This window comes from Stegostoma tigrinum, chromosome 1 (genome assembly GCF_030684315.1).
Source record: "Stegostoma tigrinum isolate sSteTig4 chromosome 1, sSteTig4.hap1, whole genome shotgun sequence".
NCBI lineage: Eukaryota > Metazoa > Chordata > Chondrichthyes > Orectolobiformes > Stegostomatidae > Stegostoma > Stegostoma tigrinum.
Window position 1 is genome coordinate 188,593,644 of NC_081354.1, and position 23,367 is coordinate 188,617,010.

Sequence of the window (23,367 nt, forward strand, 5' to 3'; positions counted from 1 at the left end):
TCACTTGTAACTTTAGCTTGTGTTAGACAGAATTTATCCAGTGACATATCAGAAGACAGCTGTCACTGCAGCAGGAGTGGGACTTTCTGGGGCCGCTATTGAACCTTACAGAGCTCAATGTAGCCATTGTATGAACTGTCATTGTAGTTTGTCAATCAGAAGGATAAGCAATCTTCGTTCTTTACCTGTTCTTCTGCAAATGTTATCCCTCCAAACAGCATTATGGGGATAAGGCAGGAACAGGATACTGATTGTGGATGATCAGCCATGATCATAATGAATGGTGGTGCTGGCTCGAAGGGCTGAATGGCCTACTCCAGCACCTATTGTCTACTGTCTATTGTCTATTCTGCCTCAGTTCTGGGGAAGGGTCACCAGACCCCAAATTTTAACTCTGATGTTTTCTTCACAGATGCTGCCAGACCTGCTGAGCTTTTCCAGCAACTTCTGTTTTTGTTCCTGATTTACAGCATCCGCAGTTCTTTCAGTTTTTATTCTGCTTCAGGTCTGGAGGCCAGCCCTCACCATTTCAGCCTAGACTGGGACCTTTAGTGTTTATTCCTTACTGCTAAGTATCATGACCAGCCCCATCCTTTCATTACACCCAACATCTGCTTACTTATCATTTGGAGGCCAGGTGAGGGAAGTATCACTGGACATTGTCTAACTTAGGAACACCAATAACTTTGTTATGGGCTATCAATGAAAGAATCATAGAGATCAACAGGACAGGGAAAGATCCTTTAGTCCGTTTTTTACACCAGTCAAAAGCACCTTCTGCCGAGGGGTCTAGGCCCGAAACGTCAGCTTTTGTGCTCCTGAGATGCTGCTTGGCCTGCTGTGTTCATCCAGCCCCACACTTTGTTATCTCGGATTCTCCAGCATCTGCAGTTCCCATTATCTCTCTCACCTAATTATTCTAATCACATTTGCCAGCACCTGGCCCTTAGCCCCTAGCCTTTCATGCTTTGGTGTGACAATTATACATCAAAATACTTATTAAATGTTATGAGGGTTTCTGCCTCCACTTTGTAGGCAGTGAGTTTCAGGTTCCCACTCTCAACCTCACACCTCTTACCCTAAATCTGTGATTATTGGTCATTGATCCCTCCACTAAACAGAGAAGTTCTTCCGGTCTACCCAGTTCCTGACGATCCAGGAGTTACCATAAAACATGAGATTCTATTTCTTGATGTTGTGTTGAACTTCATTTAAAGAAAGTAGGAGACCAGTAGGAGACTGTAGGATTGTGTTGGGGACAAAAAGACAAACTGAGGAATCTGATAGTGAGAGCTTCCTGTCTGCAGTTCAGTCAGTCACTGAACTAGGACCAGTTAATGTTAGAATGGAAGGAAATATATCGGTGATAACAGCAGGAACTCCATGAACCTGCTCCATCATTTTTATCTACAAGATCATGTCTAAACTTCAACATTAACGTCGGTTGACCCCTTATCCTTTAATTCCCAAGTTTCACCATAAGGCCTCCTGCCTACCACATCTCCACCTACACACTATTGACCTTAGTTGCTTGACATGCCCATCTCCTCCCTACCTCCATCAGTCCCCATTACTATTAGCTCAATATGTTAATCTTCATTGTGCCCTGCTCCCAAAAGGCCACTTAAAAAGTGAACAGACTCTGTTACCCAATTGGACGATTCCTAACTCTCTGCCTTCTCATCCCATTAAATAAAAGCCTTCCAGGAATATTAAAAGACACACAATTTCCTTCTAGTGGGTCATGCTTGCCACAGTGTCCTGAAGAATGGTAGAGGGTAGAGGGTCCAAGAAGACCCTGGAGGGGTCCCTGTCATTACTGATGCAGCTTTAAAAAGAGCACAGGCAATTCACTTGGACAATACATTTGGAAGCTGTGAAGAAAAGTCTTGATTGTCTGTCATTGCAGAGGGTGATGACCTGTATCTATCAGTTACATTGTGGTGTTTGGAGATACTCTGACAGAACGATAATCTTAGATTACTCTTGAGGCAGATTCATGACCCAACAAGATTAAAGTGAGCATTAGCAGCCAGCAACCAGACTACAGCGTCAGCGATGTCCAGATTAAAGGAGAGTAGTAACTTTCAGCTACCTGTGCACTTAAAAGCCAGTGATGTGCCTTCTCCCTAATACAGTCATTATTGAAACTTAAAACTGTAAGATCACACAAAATAGCAATGAGATGATGAATGAACAATCTGTTTCTTTAGTGATTGAGGAATAAATACTAGTCACAAAACCCAGGAGAAACCTATTTTGAATGAGACTGCAGGAAGCAGAAATATGCCATTTGGCCTATACATTCTGCTCATGGCTGATCTGATATTTTTCAGATCCACTCTACTGCCTTTTCCACATAACCCTTGACCCCCTTAATACTTAGAAACCTGTCTATCTCAGCCTTGAATATACTTGACAACCCAATCTTGCCAGTGCCATATTGTAATGAATTCCACAGATTCACTGCCTTCTGAGAGAAGAAATTCCTCCTCATCTCTGTCTCAAATAGACAAACTCTTACGCTGAGATGATGCCATCTGGTCCCAGCCTCTCCCACAAGGGGAAACACTTTTCCACATCTACTCTGTAAAGTCCACTAAAAGTCTGACATGTTTTGATAACCTTCTCAACCTCTCCTTGTAAGAAAGCCCCCTCACCTGGTATCAGCCCAAAGAACATTCTTTGGACAACCCTAAAAGCTAGCTAAGGGGAAGAAAATTGAAAGAATAGACATGAGATCTTTTTCATTTATCTAAGAAAGAAGATGCTGTCTTGGTTTAATTTTGACACAAATGTGGAAATAAGATCTTCATGACAACCTCGAAGAGAACATTAGCAAGCTAGTAGACTGAGCAGTGGTGTACCGCAAGGATTAATGCTAGGACCCTTATTGTTTGTTACATGCGGACATGGTATAGATGAAAATGTGTGGGGGATTGTTAAGCAAATTTGCAGATGACACCAAGATCTGGAGAGTGGTTAATAGTGAAGAAGATAGTTGTAAGTTGCAGGAAGATATAGATTGGTTAGTCAGATGGCAGGCCAGTGGCAAATGGTATTTAACTCTGATAAGTGTGAGGTATTTAATGAATGGCAGGACACTGGGCAGCTTAGAGGAGCAGAAGGATCTTGGGTAATTATTCATAGATGCCCGAAGTCAGCAGAGCATATGAACAGGACAGTTAAGAAGGCATATGAGGCACCTGTTTTCATTGGTCATGGCATAGAATATAAGAGTAAGGAGGTAATGTCGGAGTTGTACAGAGCATTGGTCAGGACACAGCTGGAGTACTGTGTGTAGTTCTGGTCACATCACTACAGCAAGGATGTGATAGCAGTTGAGGGGGTAAAAAGGAGTTTATCAGGATGTTGCCTCGGCAAGAGAAATTGAGCTAGAAGGATAGATTAGAAAGACTTGGATTGTTTTCTTTAGAGCAGAGGAGACTGAGGGGAGACATGATTGAGGTGTATGAGATTATGGGCGGTATGGACAGGGTAAATAGAGAACAGCTGTTCCTCTTGATTGAGGGTTTGATCATAACAGGGAAGGGTAAGAGGTAGGGGGATTCAGAGAGGGTTTGGGGAAAAAGAACCTTTTCACTGGAATCTAGAATATGTTGTCTGGGAAGACAGTGGAGGCTGGAAACCCTATAACAGTTAAAAATATTTGGATGGGCGCTTCAAACAGCTGCACTGTTTGAATCAACGTAGCACAAGTAATTTAATACATAAAGTGTGAAGTGTTTCATCTGTGTTAGAAGAACATAGAAAGACAATATAAAGTGAAAGGCATAATTCTTAGGTGGGGTGGAGTGCTGGAGTCGGGACACCTTGGAGTATAAATTGTTGAAGGTGGTAGTCTGGGTTGAGAAAGTGGTTAGCAAAGCAGATGGGATCTGGGCTTGATAAATTGATGCATCGAGTATAAAAATCATGAAATTATGCCATTTCTTGATGAAACACTAAAATATTGCTTTGAGCTCTTGGCTCCATTCTTTAGGAAAGAAGTGAAAGCATGACAGAGGGTGGAAAATGTCTTCATGAGAATGGTTCTGGGGATAAGGATCTAAATTTACAGAGATAGATTGGAGAAAGTGAGCTGTTTTCCTTTGAGAAGAGAAGGCTGAGACTTGATAGAGGTGCTGAAGATCAAATGTACAGTCTGGATGGAACAAAACTATTCCCATTGGTGAAAGGATCAAGAACCAGAGTGTAAAGGTTTAAGCTGATTAAAGAACAGTAGTGATGCAAGGAGCAACTTTCTCGCACTGTGAGTGGTTTAGGGTTTGGAATGAAGTGCCCGAGATGTGGTGGAAGCAGGTTTAATTTGATATTGAGAGAGAAAGAGAGAGAAATGGTAGCAGTTTAATCTGACAGTCACCACAGCTCAAGTGAGGTTAGACAAGGAGAGTCCTTTATTGTAATCTCAGCCAACCAGTGAACATATACTGTTGGCCTCTTGTGCATTGTAAGCCAGCCATCCAGCCAATTGATCGAACCAGCCTACTTAAAGTTACTGGATAATAAAATGTGAGGCTGGATGAACACAGCAGGCCAAGAAGCATCTCAGGAGCACAAAAGCTGACGTTTCGGGCCTAGACCCTTCATCAGAAAAGGGGGATGGGGAGAGGGAACTGGAATAAATAGGGAGAGAGGGGGAGGTGGATAGAAGATGGAGAGAAAAGAAGATAGGTGGAGAGGAGAGTATAGGTTTGGCTCGTCCTAGGATGGATGTTAAAATGTGAGGCTGGATGAACACAGCAGGCCAAGCAGCATCTCAGGAGCACAAAAGCTGACGTTTCGGGCCTAGACCCTTCATCAGAAATTGTTTAACCTGAGAGTCACCATGCCTAAGGCAATGGGAGAGGTTGAGAAGGAGAGTCCTTCATGGTAATAAAGAAAAAACAACAATACCAAAGAACAACACAGCACAGGAATAGGCCCTTCGGCCCTCCAAGCCTGCACTGACACATTTTGCCCTTCCATATTAAAACTGTCTTCACTTACAAGATCTGTATCCAGGTGCTTCTTGAATGTTGCTACTGTGTCAGCTCCCACCACCTCCAGTGGCAGTGTGTTCCAGGCACTCACCACCCTTTGTGTGAAAAACTTGCCTCACACATCTCTTTTAAACATTCCCCCCCCCCAACCCCGACTCCAGCACCCTCAGCCTGCGTCCCCTAGTACCTGACCTCTCCACCCTGGGAAAGAGCCTCATACTTTCCACTCTAACCATGCCATTCATAATCTTATAAACTTCTATCACTAAAAACAAACCCAGCCTATTCAGAGATAACGGGAACTGCAGATGCTGGAGATTCCGAGATAACAAAGTGTGGAGCTGGATGAACACAGCAGGCCAAGCAGCATCTCAGGAGCACAAAAGCTGACGTTTCGGGCCTAGACCCTTCATCAGCTGATGAAGGGTCCAGGCCCGAAACGTCAGCTTTTGTGCTCCTAAGATGCTGCTTGGCCTGCTGTGTTCATTCAGCTCCACACTTTGTTATCCCAGCCTATTCAACCTTTCTTCACAGCCAAAATCCCCTATAGTACACAACATTCTTGTAAACCTTTTCTGTACCCTCTCCAAAGCATGCACATCCTTCTGATAGTTTGGTGACCAGAACTGCACGCAATATTCCTAGTGTGTCCTCACTGAAGTTCTATAAAGCTGCTGCATAACTTGTCTATCCATATACCTCACAGCATCAGAAAAGAAAATAAATTCCAGGGCTGCATCTAAAGTTGGGCAAATGGATTTGCTGAATTTTTCTTGTAGAATGCTGTTTGTAACTGTCCTAAAACACTATGATTGAAGACTGGGCACTTCTGAAAAGGCAACACTCCCTCAGGAATGCATCACCCTGGATTTTTATTTACAGGTTTCTACATTGGGATAGCTTGTGACCGGAGATGAGATACCACTGAGTCACAGCTGACACCGGACTGGGACATGGGGGATTTGTCGGAGGTGGGTAGAGAGTTTCACACAGTTAGGTCTAGAGATGAATCTTCTAGAGATGAGGAATCAGCTGTTTTGTGAGGCAGTGGGTGATCTTAAAATTATTAACTGAAGGTGATGAACTTTCAGCGGGAGGGGTAAAGCGAAAAGGTATTTAATGAGTTGTGTCCTAGCTGTGACTATTTTTTTCATCCTCTTCAGTCCAAGTCAGTCTGTTCCTATGTTTATTTTGAAACAAGCTTCCAGTGAAGGCTCCATGTTTCCTGGAACCCCAATGATCCTGGATGAATTAGGGAGTAGGGCCAATCGAGAGAGGAGCTATGTTGAGTCACTGTCACAGAGATCCGAGATTCAAGGTGAGAAAGGGGATTGTGATTCACTCACAAACAATGGCCCGCTACACTTTGCGATATGACACTCAGCCAAACATGTACAGATCATAAAACTGCTCTGGGCAAAAAAATAGCAACATATTTATATTGTGCTTTTAATGTAATAATCCATCATAAGGCACTTCAAATGAAATCAGACACCAAGCTACTTTGAGGAGATATTAGGGCAGAGGACCAGAACTTTGGTCAAAGAGGTAGTATTTAAGGAGTAAGAGAGATTTAATGAGGGAATTCCAGAGCTTAGTGTCCAGGCAGCTGAAGGCACAGCTGCCTATGGTCGAGAGAATGAAATGGCCAAATTTACAAGAGGCCAAATTTTGAACAGCACAGCTATGTAAAGGATTGTGTGCGGGAAGACATTACAGAGATCATGAGACGCAAGATCATGGGCAGATCTGAAAGCAAAGATGAGAAGTTCAAATGGAGTTGTTGCTGAACTGTAAGCCAGTGCCGGTTAGTGAGCAGAGAAGGGGGGAAGAAAAGACTTTGATTTCTATAATATAGGAACAACGTTGGCCATCCCAAAATGATTTCTGGCCAATGGCTTATGAGTGGCCTATGGCTGTAACGTAGAAACACAGAGAATAGGAGCAGGAGGAGGTTATTCCAGCCTGCTCCGATCATGGCTGATCATCCAACTCAGTCAAATAAAACAAAGAAGTGCAGATGCTGGAAATTTGAAACAAAAACAATTTGCTGGAGAAACTCAGCGGGTTAATATTTCAAGTCCAGTGACCTTTAAGGGATGTTGATTAAAGGATAATTGGGAAGAATGGGACTTTGGGAAGTACAGCCTTGCCGTTTACATTTACCTTGAAGAGCAGACAGACCTCAGTTCACCTGAGAAAGACCGAGCTGGGATAGACTGTGCAGGGGAGGCGATGCTGTCCTGGCGGGTGAGGGGGTTTTAGTGAGAGCTTGGGCAGCATGGATTTGGTTGAGCTGAGGTTCATGGCAATGTGAAAGCTGTGACATTGGGTGGCTTTATGATAAAGAAAAGAAACGATTCTTTGAGTGAGAGAGAGCCAGAATCAGCACGAGCCTTGTTTCTGCAGAACAATGAGACTGGGCTGAAGGGCCGGCTGCCTGAGTTTAGGGCTCGTAATGTGTAGACACGCTATGTAATCTCTGAGCTTGGCTTTTAATAACAGTTGTTACAATCTCTCCAATGTTGAGAGGTATTGATAACACCATGCCTGGCTTGTGCATTCTACTCTGGCAAAGAATAATCAAAAGCAAAACAAAAGATTGGACACAGCTGAGCTATCAGCAGACATCCTCGACCAGCTCTCAGCCTAATTCTAACCACACAACTTGTGATGATGGATGAGATTTTCTCACTATGTGAGGTAGCTGCTGACAGACCTCACACTTAACATTGTCCCCGACAGCACTTTGGCCTCAGCAATACTGTGCCACTGAGAGGAATAACGTCTCCCTCACAACAGAGCACCAACCCCGTACTAACTTTTCTTACATCCATTCATGGGCTTTGCTGGCTGAGCCAGTGTTTACAGTCTATCCCAGCTCATTCTGGGCTGAGGCATTAGGAACATCAGAACAAGAGGAGGCCATTCAGCCTTATTGAAGAAGGGTATAAATGTGTTGGAGGTGGTTCCAAAGAGGTTTATGAGATTGATTAGGATAGGTTTGATAGGCCAGATCTGTTTCCATTGTACCCGGTGTGGCTTCCTCTACTTCCCCTCTGGGGAAACCATGCGGAGGCTTGGGGACCGCTTTGCAGAACACCTCCGCTCGGTTCGCAATAAACAACTGCACCTCCCAGTTGTGAACCATTTTAACTCCCCCTCCCATTCTTCAGACGACATGTCCATCATGGGCCTCCTGCAGTGCCACAATGATGCCACCCGAAGGTTGCAGGAACAGCAACTCATATTCCGCCTGGGAACCCTGCAGCCCAACGGTATCAATGTGGACTTCACCAGCTTCAAAATCTCCCAAATCCCACAATCAGCCCAGTTCGTCCCCTCCCCCCAGTGCGTCACACAACCAGCCCAGCTCATCTCCTCCCCCCACTGCATCCCAAAACCAGCCCAGCCTGTCTCTGCCTCCCTAACCTGTTCTTCCTCTCACCCATCCCTTCCTCCCACCCCAAGCCGCACCCCCATCTACCTACTAACCCCATCCCACCTCCTTGACCTGTCTGTCTTCCCTGGACTGACCTATCCCCTCTCTACCTCCCCACCTATACCCTCCTCTCCACCTATCTTCTTTTCTCTCCATCTTCGGTCCTCCTCCCCCCTCTCCCTATTTATTCCAGAACCCTCTCCCCATCCCCCTCTCTGATGAAGGGTCTAGGCCCGAAACGTCAGCTTTTGTGCTCCTAAGATGCTGCTTGGCCTGCTGTGTTCATCCAGCTCCACACTTTGTTATCCCAAATGAAATATCTTCTCTCTGTTTATGCAAACAATCCTTTATCTATTTGAAAGTCTCAATTAGCTTGCATTTTAATTTTCTCTTTTCAAGGGAGCACAAACTGTCCTGATGATTTAACCTTTTTAAAGTCAATATCATTCTGCGCCACCTCTCAGGCCAAAATATCCTTTCCAAGGTTCACTCCTGAGTGGAATACACTTACTCCAGGTGCAGTCTGACCACAAGTCTGTCCAGTTGTAATGTAACCCTCCATTCTGTATTCCACACTATTGAGATGAAGGCTAACATTTCATTCATCGAATTAGAAATTCCTTTCGTACCTGTGCCACAGTGATTTTAGTTCCTGATCATTTGAAACTCCCCACGCATATGCAGCTCCCAGCTTCACGCGATTTAGATAGGCATGGTGGTGTGGGACCCTGGATGGGTCAAAACAGGAGTGTGGGGGCATGGGCTGGTAGAACTTGAAGAGGGAGTGGGATGGGTATTTGGGAATGATACAGGAGGGGAGAGACAGCAAGAGCAAATCTGAGATAGATTGTTTTCGTTGAGTAAAGATATTAAGGGATATAGGCCAAAGGCAGGTATATGGAGTTAAGCCACAGATCAGTCATGATCTTATTGAATGGTGCAACAGTGTTAAGGAGCAAAATTGCCCGGCTTGTGTTAAAAACATGGAAGGGGTTAGACAGGAGAGGAGTTTACATAGTCTACCCAAACCTTTTGATCACTTTATTATAATGAACAGTCGCCAAAAAACCGACTCAACCCTCAAGACATGGATGAATAATACTCCTATTCCTACAGCTTCCTATTCTTTGATGAAATACTCCAGTTCAAAAGAACGAATGCTACTTTTAAAACGAACCATTGTACACTGATCCCAGAAATAATATTTAAAGACTTGAGCAATTTGAGCTCACGTTCCCACAATAAGCATGACTCACAGTGAACACTTTAAATCTGTCTTCACAAATGAGAGGAACGGTAGAGATTTTTAGTTAAACGGGAGAGTGAAATGTTGGATGTTATAAATGAGGTCAGATGGGAGATGGTAAGGTTTACAGCATCTTTGAAAATGGATAAATCACAGCATCAAATAAAATAGAATGCTTGCTGCTGAGAGAATCATGGGGGGAATTAATGGGAAGTTCTGAGTATCATTTTCTAGTCCTCCGTGGCTACAGTTGTGGTCCTCGAGAACGAGAGGGTTGCTAACATTTAGGGACAAGATAAATTGTTGCCAAAGTACAGGTTACTCACAAACAATCAGTGCAGATATTTTACAGGGAAGGTTGTTTCTATCAATCTAATCACTACACCTTTATATCCGAAAGTGTTACCATCACAAAATCTCCCACTATCAACATCCTGTGAATTATCATTGACCAGAAACTCAACTGGACCCACCACATTAACACAGTGACTACAAGACCAGGCCAGAAGCTGGGAATACTGCGGCGAGTAACTCAGCTCCCGACTCCCCAAAGTCTGCCCACCATCTACAAGGCACAAGTCAGGTGTGTGATGGGATACTCCCCACTTGCCTGGATGGAGGCAGCCCCAACAACACTCAAGAAGCTCGACACCATCCAGGACAAAGCAGCCACTTGATTGGCACCACATCCACTAATATATATAGTCCCTCCACCACTGATGCTCAGTAGCAGCAGTGTGTACTATCTACAAGATGCACTGCAGAAATTCACCAAAGATCCTCAGACAGCATCTTCCGAGCCCTTGACCACTTCCACCTAGAAGGACAAGGGCAGCCAATACATGGGAACACCGCCCCCTGCAATTTGCTCTCCAAGCCACTCACCATCCTGACTTGGAAATATATCACCATTCCTTCAGTGACGCTGGGTCAAAATCCTGGATTTTGGGGAAGCAATGGCTTAGTAGTGTCATGTCTGGACAGTTAATCCAGAAACCCAGGTAAGGTTTTGGTGACCAGGATTCAAATCCTGCCACAGCAGAGGGTGGAATTTGAATTCAATAATATATCTGGAATTAAGATTCTTATGATGACCATGAATCCATTGCTGATTTCTGAAAAAACCCATCTGATTCACTAACGTCCTTTAGGGAAGGAAACTGTCAGCCTTACCTGGTCTGGCCGACATGCGACTCCAGACCCACAGCAATGTGGTTGCCTCTAAACTGCCCTTTGAGCAATTATGGATGGGGCAGTAAACGCTGCCCCAGACAGCGATGCCTCATCCCATGACTGTATAAAGAATAAAGGAATTCCCTCCCTAATACGTACAGCAGATAGACTGTAGCGGTTCAAGGAGGCAGCAGATAGACTGTAGCGGTTCAAGGAGGCAGCTCAGTATCACCTTCTCAAGGGCAACAAAGGACAGGAAATAAATTTCTGCCAATGAATGATGCCCATGTCCCACGAATGAGTAAAAAAAGTTTGAATAAGAACGTTTTTGAGAAGGTAATAGGAAGATTGATAATGGCAACACAAGTGATGTAATCTGCTTGGATTTTAACTCAGCTTTTAACATGGCAGTCTGGTCAGCAGGCTCCTATGGGATCAAGGACAAGTGAAAAGTTGGATCTAAAGTTGGCTCAATGGCAAGAAGCAAAGGATAATGGTTAATGGGGGTGGGGGAGGTGAGGTTTGCAACTTGAGGGCTCTTTTTGGCCAGATTCTATGGTGCTGAGAAATTGGTCCTAGTGGATATCAATAGCTTAGATTTAAATTTTAGGAGAGGTGTTTAAGAATTTTTCAGATGAAGAAAAAATTAACAAGTATCATCCAGAAAAGAAAATATCAGTATTTTGACTGCTTTTTCAGAGGTGACAAACTATCGAGATGGCTTTTTTTTTAAGAATCCCTACAGTGTGGAAACAGTCCCTTCGGCCCAATAAGTCCACACTGACCTTCAGAGCATCCCAGCCAGACCCATCCCCCTATAACCCACCTATTCCACACATCCCTGAACACTACGGGTAATTTAGCATGGCCAATCCACCTAACCTGCACATCTTTGGACTGTGGGAGGAAACCGGAGCACCCAGAGGAAACCCACAGAGACATGGGGAGAATGTGTAAACTCCACACAGAGAGTCACCTGAGGCTGGAATCGAACCTGGGTCCCTGGCGCTGTGAGGCTGCAGTGCTAACCAAGGTGGCAAAGCAGAAAGCAACTGAAAGAAGTGTTGGCCTGGGTGTGGTTGGATGATGAGTGTCACAGAGCAATTGTAGATGAGTGATGGTGGGTCTGTGAGGATAGTTCAAGTCAGACAAGTGTGGCGTGTACAGCAGGAGAAGCTATAAGCAGTCGGAATATGTCCGTATACAGTTTGACCACTTGGTATGTGTTGGGAGGGCGGCGGGTGGGGCATAGGAAGAGTGATGGATTAGCCTAGATTTGGGGGTTTCATTCTTTTTCCTTGCAGGAACATTTTTTTGTCTGAACCCTCTCTGTCTCATCCCTGAAAACCTCCCACTGCACACTGCCACTGATTTATCACTGGGTTTTCAGGTCGTTCACGATAAATCACATCTCAGTAAAGTTGCCCTTCCCCCTTGGTCTCTTATGTTCCACAGCTAGCCTCAATCTAACTACATATGATTAGCACCATTAAAATGTACTCTACCTGATAACCTTTCCACCAACTCAGCTTCAACACCCAATGCCAAATTCAGAACTGCTCCTTTCATGTTGGCCCTGCTGCCGTACTGGCTGTAAAAAGTACTCCTGAATGCATTTTAAGAATTCTGCTCCCTCTTAACCTTTCACGCCCATTCTACCCCAGCAAGTGGGCCAAGATACTAAACTATTCATCACGCTGTCTACATTTCTTCACCTCTGACCGTTAGGATTACTCAAGTTCAGGGTCTGCAGAGTGACAGGGCCTCATGGTATATGATGTCAAACACACTGTGGCTCATTGTTTCCAAAATATCAACACTGATGGAGAACTGGGGCTGGGAGAGGGGGACAGGCAAGGGAATGGGTGGTGGGAGGACAGCCGCCATTGGCAGCTAGGATGGAGCCCCAGCAGCAGGAGGTCACACTCAGCTACTGGGATCTGAACCCAGAGATCGGGAATGGGAATTTGGGGATCAGGGAGGGTCAGTGAATGGAGATCATGCGTGGATTGTGGGGATGGGGAGGAAGTGGCTAACTTGCAATAGGGAATGAGATGCAGGGAAGGATTGGTGGGAGTTGGGTGAGTGATTAAGGATTGAAAGGGTGGCGTTTTTGTGAAAGGAATAGGTGATTAGGGTTTGAGAGGGAGGGGCTTTTGGGAATGGAGTGTGTGATTAGGGATTGAGAGGGAGGGGCTTTTGGGAATGGGGTGTGTGATTAGGGATTGAGAGAGAGGATTTTTGGGAATGGGGTGTGTGATTAGGGATTGAGAGAGAGGATTTTTGGGAATGGGGTGTGTGATTAGGGATTGAGAGGGAGGGATTTTTGGGAATGGAGTGTGTGATTAGGGATTGAGAGGGAGGATTTTTGGGAATGGGGTGTGTGATTAGGGGTTGAGAGGGAGGAATTTTGGGAATGGGCTGAGTGATTAGGGATTGAGAGGGAGGTGTTTTTAGGAATGGGATGAGTGATTAGGGAATGGGAGGGAGGACTCAGTGGGAATGGAGTGTGTGGTCAGGGATTGCGAGGGATGGGATTTTGGAAATAGTGAGAGGGGAAAGATTTAGTGCGGAACCAAGGGGCAACCTTTCACACATATGGATCGAGCTTCCAGATGGGGTGATAGAGGCAGGTACAATTACATTGGCTAATCACCTTATCTATGCCCCGAACAATTTTATTCTGTCCAGCCTTTCCTTGTAAGTCAACCCTCAGTAACATCCACGCAAATCTTTTTTGTAATCTTTCCAGTTTAATAACATCTCTCCTAAAGCAGGCCGAGCAAAATTGTACATAATACTCCAAAAGTTGTCTTAATAATATTGGATAAATAGTTCATATAATATTTTATGAAATATTTTGTTTGCTATCTCCTGGATGATGTTATTGAATATTTTATTCATTAAAATTGCCCAGGAGATATCAAACAAAATATGACCTTGAGATATGTAACAGGATTTTAAGGCCATTAATCACTAAACATAAAAGATAAGAGCAGGAGTGGACTATTTGATCAGCTGAGCCAGCTCTTCCATTTAACATGATCATGGCTGATCATCGAGCTCAGTACCCTAATCCCACCTCCCCCGTACCCCCATATCCCTTGATTCCTTTCACTACACGATCTATATCTACCTTTTCCTTGAAAACGTGTAATGTTTTGGCCTCAACCACTTCATGTGGTACTGAATTCCACAGGTTTAATAATGGGGCCTGAAACATTCATGCTGAGCTTTTCCAGCAATCTCTGTATTTGTTCCTAACTGACTTGGTCCTTCCCCTGAAAAACAAGTATACCATTTTGGATACTGATGGGGTGGATGACTTACTAGGAGCATGCAGTAGGGTGCAGGTCTCTGGCACAGAGCCTGTCTCTCTTGCACAGAAGGGAATGGGGGATAGGAAGTGAGTGTTAGTCACTGGGGACTCAATAGTTAGAGGGACTGACAGAAGGTTTACTGGGAACAAAAGAGACTCACGGTTGGTGTGTTGCCTCCCAGGTGCCAGGGTCCGTGATGTCTCGGATCATGTCTTTGGGGTCCTGAAGGGAGAGGGTGACCAGCCCCAAGTCGTGGTCCACATAGGCACCAACGACAGAGGTAGGAAGAGGGATAGGGATGTCAGGCAGGATTTCAGGGAGCTAGGGTGGAAGTTGAGAGCTAGAACAAACAGAGTGGTTATCTCTGGTTTGTTACCCATGCCACGTGATAGCGAGGCAAAGAACAGGGAGAGATTTCAGCTGAACACGTGGCTGCAGGAGGGAGGGCTTCAGATACATGGACAGTTGGGGCTCATTCTGGGGAAGGTGGGACCTCTACAAACAGGACGGTCTCCACTTGAACCAGAGGGGCACTAATATCCTGGGTGGGAAATTTGCTGGTGCTATTCAGGTGGATTTAAACTAGCTCAGAAGGGGGATGGGAAACTGTGGTGTTGTTCCAGTACACAGGAGGATGAGCGTAGGGAGGACGTGGTCAGGACCTCACTGTCACAGGAGTGTGCTGGCAGACAGCAAGCTGGATTGAAGTGTGTCTACTTCAATACCAGGAGTATCTGGAATAAGGTAGGTGAGCTTGCAGCATGGATAGGTACCTGGGACTTCGATGTTGTGGCCATTTCAGAGACATGGATAGAGCAGGGTCAGGAATGGATGTTGCAGGTTCCAGGGTTTAAATCTTTCATTAAGATCGGGAAAGGTGGTAAAAGAGGGGGAGGTGTGGCTTTGTTAGTCAAGGACAGTACAACGGTGGCTGAAAGAACTTTTGACGAGGGCTCGTCTACTGAGGTGGTATGGGCTGAGGTCAGAAACAGGAGAGGAGAGGTCACACTGCTGGGAGTCTTTGATAGGCCTCCGCAAAGTTCCAGGGATATGGAAGAGAGGATTGGCAAAACTATTCTGGGCAGGAGTGAAAGAAACAGGGTGGTCATTATGGAAGACTTTAACTTCCCCAATATTGACAGGAAATGCTATAACTCTGGTACGTCAGATGGATCAGTTTTTGTCCAATGTGTGCAGGAGGGTTTCCTGACACAGTATGTCGAAGGGCTGACAAGAGGGGAGGCCACACTGGATCTGGTACTTGGTAATGAACCAGGCCAGGTGTTTGATTTAGTGGTGGGTGAGCACTTTGGAGAGAGTGACCATAAATTGATTACAAGATAATAAAATGTGAGGCTGGATGAACACAGCAGGCCAAGCAGCATCTCAGGAGCACAAAAGCTGACGTTTCGGGCCTAGACCGTTCATCAGAGAGGGGGATGGGGAGAGGGAACTGGAATAAATAGGGAGAGAGGGGGAGGCGGACCGAAGATGGAGAGTAAAGAAGATAGGTGGAGAGAGTATAGGTGGGGAGGTAGGGAGGGGATAGGTCAGCCCAGGGAAGACGGACAGGTTAAGGAGGTGGGATGAGGTTAGTAGGTAGATGGGGGTGCGGCTTGGGGTGGGAGGAAGGGATGGGTGAGAGGAAGAACCGGTTAGGGAGGCAGAGACAGGTTGGACTGGTTTTGGGATGCAGTGGGTGGGGGGGGGAAGAGCTGGGCTGGTTGTGTGGTGCAGTAGGGGGAGGGGACGAACTGGGCTGGTTTAGGGATGCAGTAGGGGAAGGGGAGATTTTGAAACTGGTGAAGTCCACATTGATACCATTAGGCTGCAGGGTTCCCAGGCGGAATATGAGTTGCTGTTCCTGCAACCTTCGGGTGGCATCATTGTGGCAGTGCAGGAGGCCCATGATGGACATGTCATCTAGAGAATGGGAGGGGGAGTGGAAATGGTTTGCGACTGGGAGGTATGCCTGCCTCTTTGTAGGTTACGTGGAACAGTCCCTCTTCCGCACCTACACCGGCCCCAAACCCCACCTCTTCCTCCGGTACATTGATGACTGTATCGGCGCCGCCTCTTGCTCCCCAGAGGAGCTCGAACAGTTCATCCACTTCACCAACACCTTCCACCCCAACCTTCAGTTCACCTGGGCCATCTCCAGCACATCCCTCACCTTCCTGGACCTCTCAGTCTCCATCTCAGGCAACCAGCTTGTAAGTGATGTCCATTTCAAGCCCACCGACTCCCACAGCTACCTAGAATACACCTCCTCCCACCCACCCTCCTGCAAAAATTCCATCCCCTATTCCCAATTCCTCCGCCTCCGCCGCATCTGCTCCCACTATAAGACATTCCACTCCCGCACATCCCAGATGTCCAAGTTCTTGAAGGACCGCAACTTTCCCCCCACAGTGATCGAGAACGCCCTTGACCGCGTCTCCCGTATTTCCCGCAACACATCCCTCACACGCCGCCCCCGCCACAACCGCCCTGAGAGGTTCCCCCTCGTTCTCACACACCACCCTACCAACCTCCGGATACAACGCATCATCCTCCGACACTTTTGCCATCTACAATCTGACCCCACCACCCAAGACATTTTTCCATCCCCACCCCTGTCTGCTTTCTGGAGAGACCACTCTCTCCGTGACTCCCTTGTTCGCTCCACACTGCCCTCCAACCCCACCACACCCGGCACCTTCCCCTGCAACCACAGGAAATGCTACACTTGCCCCCACACCTCCTCCCTCACCCCCATCCCAGGCCCCAAGATGACATTCCACATTAAGCAGAGGTTCACCTGCACATCTGACAATGTGGTATACTGCATCCACTGTACCCGGTGCGGCTTCCTCTACATTGGGGAAACCAAGCGGAGGCTTGGGGACCGCTTTGCAGAACACCTCCGCTCAGTTTGCAACAAACAACTGCACCTCCCAGTCGCAAACCATTTCCACTCCCCCTCCCATTCTCTAGATGACATGTCCATCATGGGCCTCCTGCACTGCCACAATGATGCCACCCGAAGGCTGCAGGAACAGCAACTCATATTCCGCCTGGGAATCCTGCAGCCGAATGGTATCAATGTGGACTTCACCAGTTTCAAAATCTCCCCTTCCCCTACTGCATCCCTAAACCAGCCCAGTTCGTCCCCTCCCCCCACTGCACCACACAACCAGCCCAGCTCTTCCCCCCCACCCACTGCATCCCAAAACCAGTCCAGCCTGTCTCTGCCTCCCTAACTGGTTCTTCCTCTCACCCATCCCTTCCTCCCACCCCAAGCCGCACCCCCATCTACCTACTAACCTCATCCCACCTCCTTGACCTGTCCGTCTTCCCTGGACTGACCTATCCCCTCCCTACCTCCCCACCTATACTCTCTCCACCTATCTTCTTTACTCTCCATCTTAGGTCCGCCTCTCCCTCTCTCCTTATTTATTCCAGTTCCCTCTCCCCATCCCCCTCTCTGATGAAGGGTCTAGGCCCGAAACGTCAGCTTTTGTGCTCCTGAGATGCTGCTTGGCCTGCTGTGTTCATCCAGCCTCACATTTTATTATCTTGGAATTCTCCAGCATCTGCAGTTCCCATTATCTCTGATAAATTGATTACCTTTAGTTTAGCGATGGAGAGGGATAGGAACATGCCACAGGACAAGAGTTATAGTTGGGGGAAGGGAAATTATAATGCAATTAGGCAAGATGTAGGAGGCATAGAATGGGTTAGCAAAATGCAGGGGATAGGGACGATCGAAATGTGGAGCTGGTTTAAGGAACAGGTATTGCGTGTCCTTGATAGGTATGTCCCTGTCAGGCAGGGAGGAAGCAATAAGGTAAGGGAACCGTGGTTTTCTAAAGAAATTGTATCTCTTGTTAAGCGGAAGAGGGAGGCTTATGTGACGATGAGACGGGATGGTTCAGATGAGGCGATGGAGAGTTACAAATTAGTTAGGAAGGATTTAAAGAGACAGTTAAGAAGAGCAAGGAATGGACATGAGCAGACATTGGCAGGTAGAATAAAGGAGAACCCTAAAGCTTTCTATAGGTATGTGAGGAATAAGAGGATGACTAGGGTAGGAATAGAGCCAGTCAAAGACAGAAGTGGGAAGTTGTGTGTGGACCCGGTGGAGATTGGAGAGGTGCTAAACGAATATTTCTCATCTGTTTTCACTCAGGGAAAGGAGAATATTATAGAGGAGAAGACTGAGTTACGGGCTACTAGAATTGTAAGGATTAAGGTTAGTAAGGAGGAGGTGTTATCAATTCTAGAAGGTGTGAAGGTAGATAAACCCACTGGGCCAGATGGGATTTTTCCGAGGATTCTCTGGGAAGCTAGGGAGGAGGTGGCGGAGCCTTTGGCCTTGATCTTTGAGTCGTCATTGTCTACAAGTTTAATACCAGAGGACTGGAGGATTGCAAATGTTGTGCCCTTGTTCAACAAGGGCAGTAGGGATGACTCAGGTAATTATAGACCAGTGAGCCTTACATCTGTTGTCGAAAAAATTTTGGAAAGGATTATAAGAGATAGGATTTATAATCATCTAGCAAGCAACAATTTGATTGGAGATAGTCAGCATGGATTCGTCAAGGGCAGGTCGTGTCTCACAAACCTCACTGAGTTTGTTGAGAAGGTGACCAAGCATATGGATGAGGGTAGGGCAGTTGACGTGGCATACATGGACTTCAGTAAAGCCTTTGATAAGGTTCCACATGGTAGGCTTTTGGAGAAAATGCAGAGACATTGGATTGAGGGAGATTTAGCAGTTTGAATTAGAAACTGGCTTTCTGTAAGAAGTCAACAAGGGGTGGTTGATGGAACATATTCAGCCTGGAGTCCGGTTACTAGTGGTGTGCCTCAAGGATCTGTTTTGGGACCACTGCTGTTTGTCATTTTTATAAATGACTCGGACGCAGGCATAGGTGGATGGTTAGTAAGTTTGCAGATGACACAAAAGTCAGTGGAATGGTGGACAGTGTGGAAGAATGTTGCAGGTTGCAGGGAGACTTGGGTAAACTGCAGAATTGGGCTGAAAGGTGGCAAATGGAGTTCAATGTGGATAAATGTGAGGTGATTCACTTTCGGAAGAATAATAGGAAGGCAGAATACTGGGTCAATGGGAAGATTCTTGGTAGTGTGGATATGCAGAGGGATCTCGGTGTCGATGTACATAGATCCCTGAAAGTTGCCACCCATTAAGAAGGCTTATGGTGTGTTAGGTTTTATTGGTAGAGGGATTGAGTTCTGGAGCTGTGATGTCCTGCAGCAACTGTACAAAACGCTAGTGCGGCCTCATTTGGAATATTGCGTGCATTTCTGGTCGCCCCATTACAGGAAGGATGTGGAAGCATTTGAAAAGATGCAGAGAAGATTTACCAGGATGTTGCCTGGTCTGGAGCGAGGGCCTTATGGAGAAAGGCTGAGGGACTTGGGTCTGTTCTCATTGGAGAGAAGGAGGCAGAGAGGGGATTTAATTGAGACATACAAGATGATTAGAGGATTACATAGGGTGGACAGTGAGAACCTTTTTCCGAGGATGATGACGACAGCTTGTACAAGGGGGCATAGCTAAAAATTGCTGGGTGATAGATTTAAGACAGATGTCAGAGGCAGGTTCTTTACTCAGAGAGTGGTAAGGGCGTGGAACACCCTGCCTGCCAATGTAGTTAACTCAGCCACATGAGGGACATTTGAACAGTCCTTGGATAAGCAGATAGATGATGATGGGATAGTATAGGGGGGTGGGCTTAGATTAGTTCAAAGATCGGCGCAGCATCGAGGGCCGAAGGGCCTGTTCTGCGTTGTATTGTTCTGTGTTCTGTGTTCTTTGTTCGTCAATCCTGCCATTCCCAGGAATCAATTTGGTCGACCTTTGCTGCACTCCTTCTATAGCAAGAACATGCTTCCTCAAATAAGGAGATCAAAATTGCAGAGAGTATTCCAGGTGTGGCCTCACTAATGCCCTGTATAAGTGCAGAAAGGCACCCCTGCCCCTGTTCTTGAATCGTCTCACTATGATGTCCAGCATACAGCGTGCCCTCTTTACTGCATGCTGCACTTGCATGCTGACTTTCAGTGACTGGTGTATATGGACACCCATGTCTCGTTGAATTAAAAGGGGTGGGTTTTGAAGAGTTTCCAAGAGGAGGAATTTGAGGTAGAGAATGAGAGGGGCTTCACAAGGAACTCCCTGTTGGGGGCCTAAGTAACCAAAGAAACTGCCATCAACAGTGGACCATTTAAGATCGGAAATGCGCAGGACACCAGAATTAGAGGAGTACACATATCTCATCGGGTCATGCCTCTGGAGGAGATTACAGACATAAGGAAGGAGGTCGGTGGGGGAGCTTGAGGCCATGAAGGGGTTTTAAAACGCGGTTGAGAATTTTAAACTGGAGACCTTGTTTTATCAGGAGCCAAGTTGGCAGCACAGACAGGAGTGTTAGGAAAAATGGAACATTAATTCAAGTTGACAGAGAAGGTACATTTTACTGAGACTGGAAGATGAAATGCAGTCAAGAACGAACGGTAGTCAATCCTAGAGGTCACAACAATATGGACAAGGAACACACTGACACTGAGAGAGAAATAACATTAAGGTCCAGCTCAGGGAGAGACATCAAGGAAAACAGCAGACTCCAGACCTGTATTAGTACCCTGCCCATCAACCTCATGTACCAGCCACTAAATCTGATCACATTGCAACAGACCACCTAACCCAATCCCCTCAAACCAATCCCATTACTGCACCCACTGACCCTAGCCCCCCTCATTCCCAATCCTATTGCCCCACTCCCATTGGACCTGACCCCAGATCCCTCACCCCAGTCCTGGTCCCCTAATCCCATACCCCAATCCCCTCACCCAAATTCCATTACCCAATCTCTAACCCCAGCCCCTTATCCTAATCCCATTATTCTAACCAGTTAACTTCAACCCTCACCCTGTACCCTAATCCCAGCACCCTCCATCCTAATGCCCTCACCCCATTTCCATTATCCAACACCTACTCTAAGCATCATAACCCAGTCCTATTACCTGAGATCCTATTCCCATTCCCATTCTCCGGACCCCTTATCTGAATACCTTTACTCTCGCCCCCTTACACCAGTGTGTCCCTTACAAATTGTTTCCCACCAGCCTGGTTAATGAGGTTAAATTAGGATTACACTGGATTTGTGCAGTAAGAGTGCGAGGAGCCAGTGTAATCCTGGATTCACGAACCCCCTACCCTCTTTGTATTCCCTACCTCTGGATGGGATCTGACAGCCGGAGCTGACCGTGCGCTTTCTTCAGTCTGTTACCCTTGTGTCTGATCTCCTTGCCCTGAGATCCCTGAACTTGTTCCATTCTCCCAGCGCTGGGATCAAGTGGGAATCTTCATGGATCCTTGGTGATCCCTTTTGCTGCTGTTCACTGCTCAGATCCCTGTGCAAACTCCCTGTAATTCCTGCTTTGTCCCTCGCCGGCCTCTCTTTCTCTCTCTCTCTCTTTCTCTATCACATACACTGACCTCTGAATGCAATGAAGTTTGAAATCCCAGAGGTTTTTCGGAGCTGCTAAGCTGAGTTGGAGAGAGAGACTGGACTTCTGAGGAACTGTGACATACCAGGCAACCAGTGAGGGGATGGGGGAGGGACACTTGAGACCCGTTCAGCAGCTGCACTCCATTCCCATTGCCCCACACTATTAACCAGACAACAGGTGGCCTCCGGTCTAATAAACTATTTAAACATCTCGCAGTAAATTCTGTGAGGTCTCAGTGAGGGCAGCCCCGGAACAGGACCAGTGTTTCGACATTACAGCGACTATAGGTGGTGGAGGGGAAAGATGAACAACAGTACCCAAGACTTCTAACAATGAGTGAAACTAGCAATTATCTGGGTGGCAATATAGAAGATTTTTATAAAATTTATAGAACTATTTTTAAATGCGATGGTTTGTCGTGGCCTGGAACATGCTGTCTGAAAGGGCAGTGGAAGCAAGACTAAACTTGAAAATGGATGAGTAATTATTTGGATAGGAAATTTTTACAGGGCTTCAGGGACAGTGAGATTTATTGAATTGCTGTTTTGGAGAGTTAGTATAGCCACGATGGCCTGAATTACATAATTCCTCTGAAACAACCACAAGTGGCATTCATACAACATCTTTAACAGAGCAAAATGTCCCATAGTTTCTCACAGGAGCATCACTAATCAAAACCACTTAATTAATTTGTGCTCCTGAGATGCTGCTTGGCCTGCTGTGTTCATCCAGCCTCACACATTATTACCCTAATTTTCTCTCTCTCTTCTTTTATCACATAATTATAGAATGGTTACAGCACAGAAAGAGGCCATTTTGTTCATCATACCAATTCTGGTTCTATGTAAAACCAAATAATCTGAACTCATAGAGATAGTAGGAACTGCAAATGCTGGAGAATCTGCAACAACAGGGTGTAGAGCTGGATGAACACAGCAGGCAAAGCAGCATCAGAGGAGCAGGAAAGCTGATGTTTCGGGTCTAGACCCTTCTTTCAGAAATTAATCTGATCCAATGTCTCACCTTATCCCTGTAACTGTTGTGACCCCTGCTGATGGCTCGAATTGTCAAATACCATCCCAGAATAAAATCTGATTTGATAGATCACATTTCAATTTTTCTCTTAATTTAACATAATGATCTTTCACAGAAGTGCACCAGGCTAGAGAGCTGGTTTTGACAAGAAAACAGAAGTCGATTACAAAAAACAAAACAAATCTGTTTGAATATTACACCATTTGAAAGATTTGAAAACATGGCAAAACAAAGAACAAAGAAGAACAAAGAAAATTACAGCACAGGAACAGGCCCATCGGCCCTTCAAGCCTGCACCAATCAAGATCCTCTGTCTAACCTGTCATCTATTTTCTAAGGGTCTGTGTGCATTTGCTCCCCGCCCATCCATGTCACTGCCCAGATACATCTTAAAAGACGCTAACGTGTCTGCGTCTACCACCTCCGCTGGCAACACGTTCCAGGCACCCACCACCCTCTGTGTAAAGAACTTTCCACGCATATCTCCCTTAAACTTTCCTCCTCTCACTTTGAACTCACGACCCCTAGTAATTGAGTCCCCCACTCTGGGAAAAAGCTTCTTGCTATCCACCCTGTCTATACCCCTCATGAAAGCCCTATACACTTTCCAACATGATCACAGGTAAT

General features: G+C 46.1%; 1 protein-coding gene across 4 annotated transcripts in view; it reads right to left on the reverse strand.

Moving 5' to 3' along the window:
* znf638 (zinc finger protein 638) overlaps window positions 1-21,724 on the reverse strand; it is a 203,750-nt gene extending 182,026 nt beyond the window's left edge. For 3 of the 4 annotated variants that reach the window (XM_059650726.1, XM_059650723.1, XM_059650722.1), the window contains exon 1: window positions 21,428-21,724. In XM_059650726.1, coding sequence (XP_059506709.1) covers window positions 21,428-21,528 — 101 coding nt within the window. In that variant the 5' untranslated portion in view covers window positions 21,529-21,724. The remainder of the gene's footprint in view (window positions 1-21,427) is intronic. The other variant, XM_059650727.1, reaches the window with a different exon arrangement.
* Window positions 21,725-23,367: the final 1,643 nt, after the last annotated feature.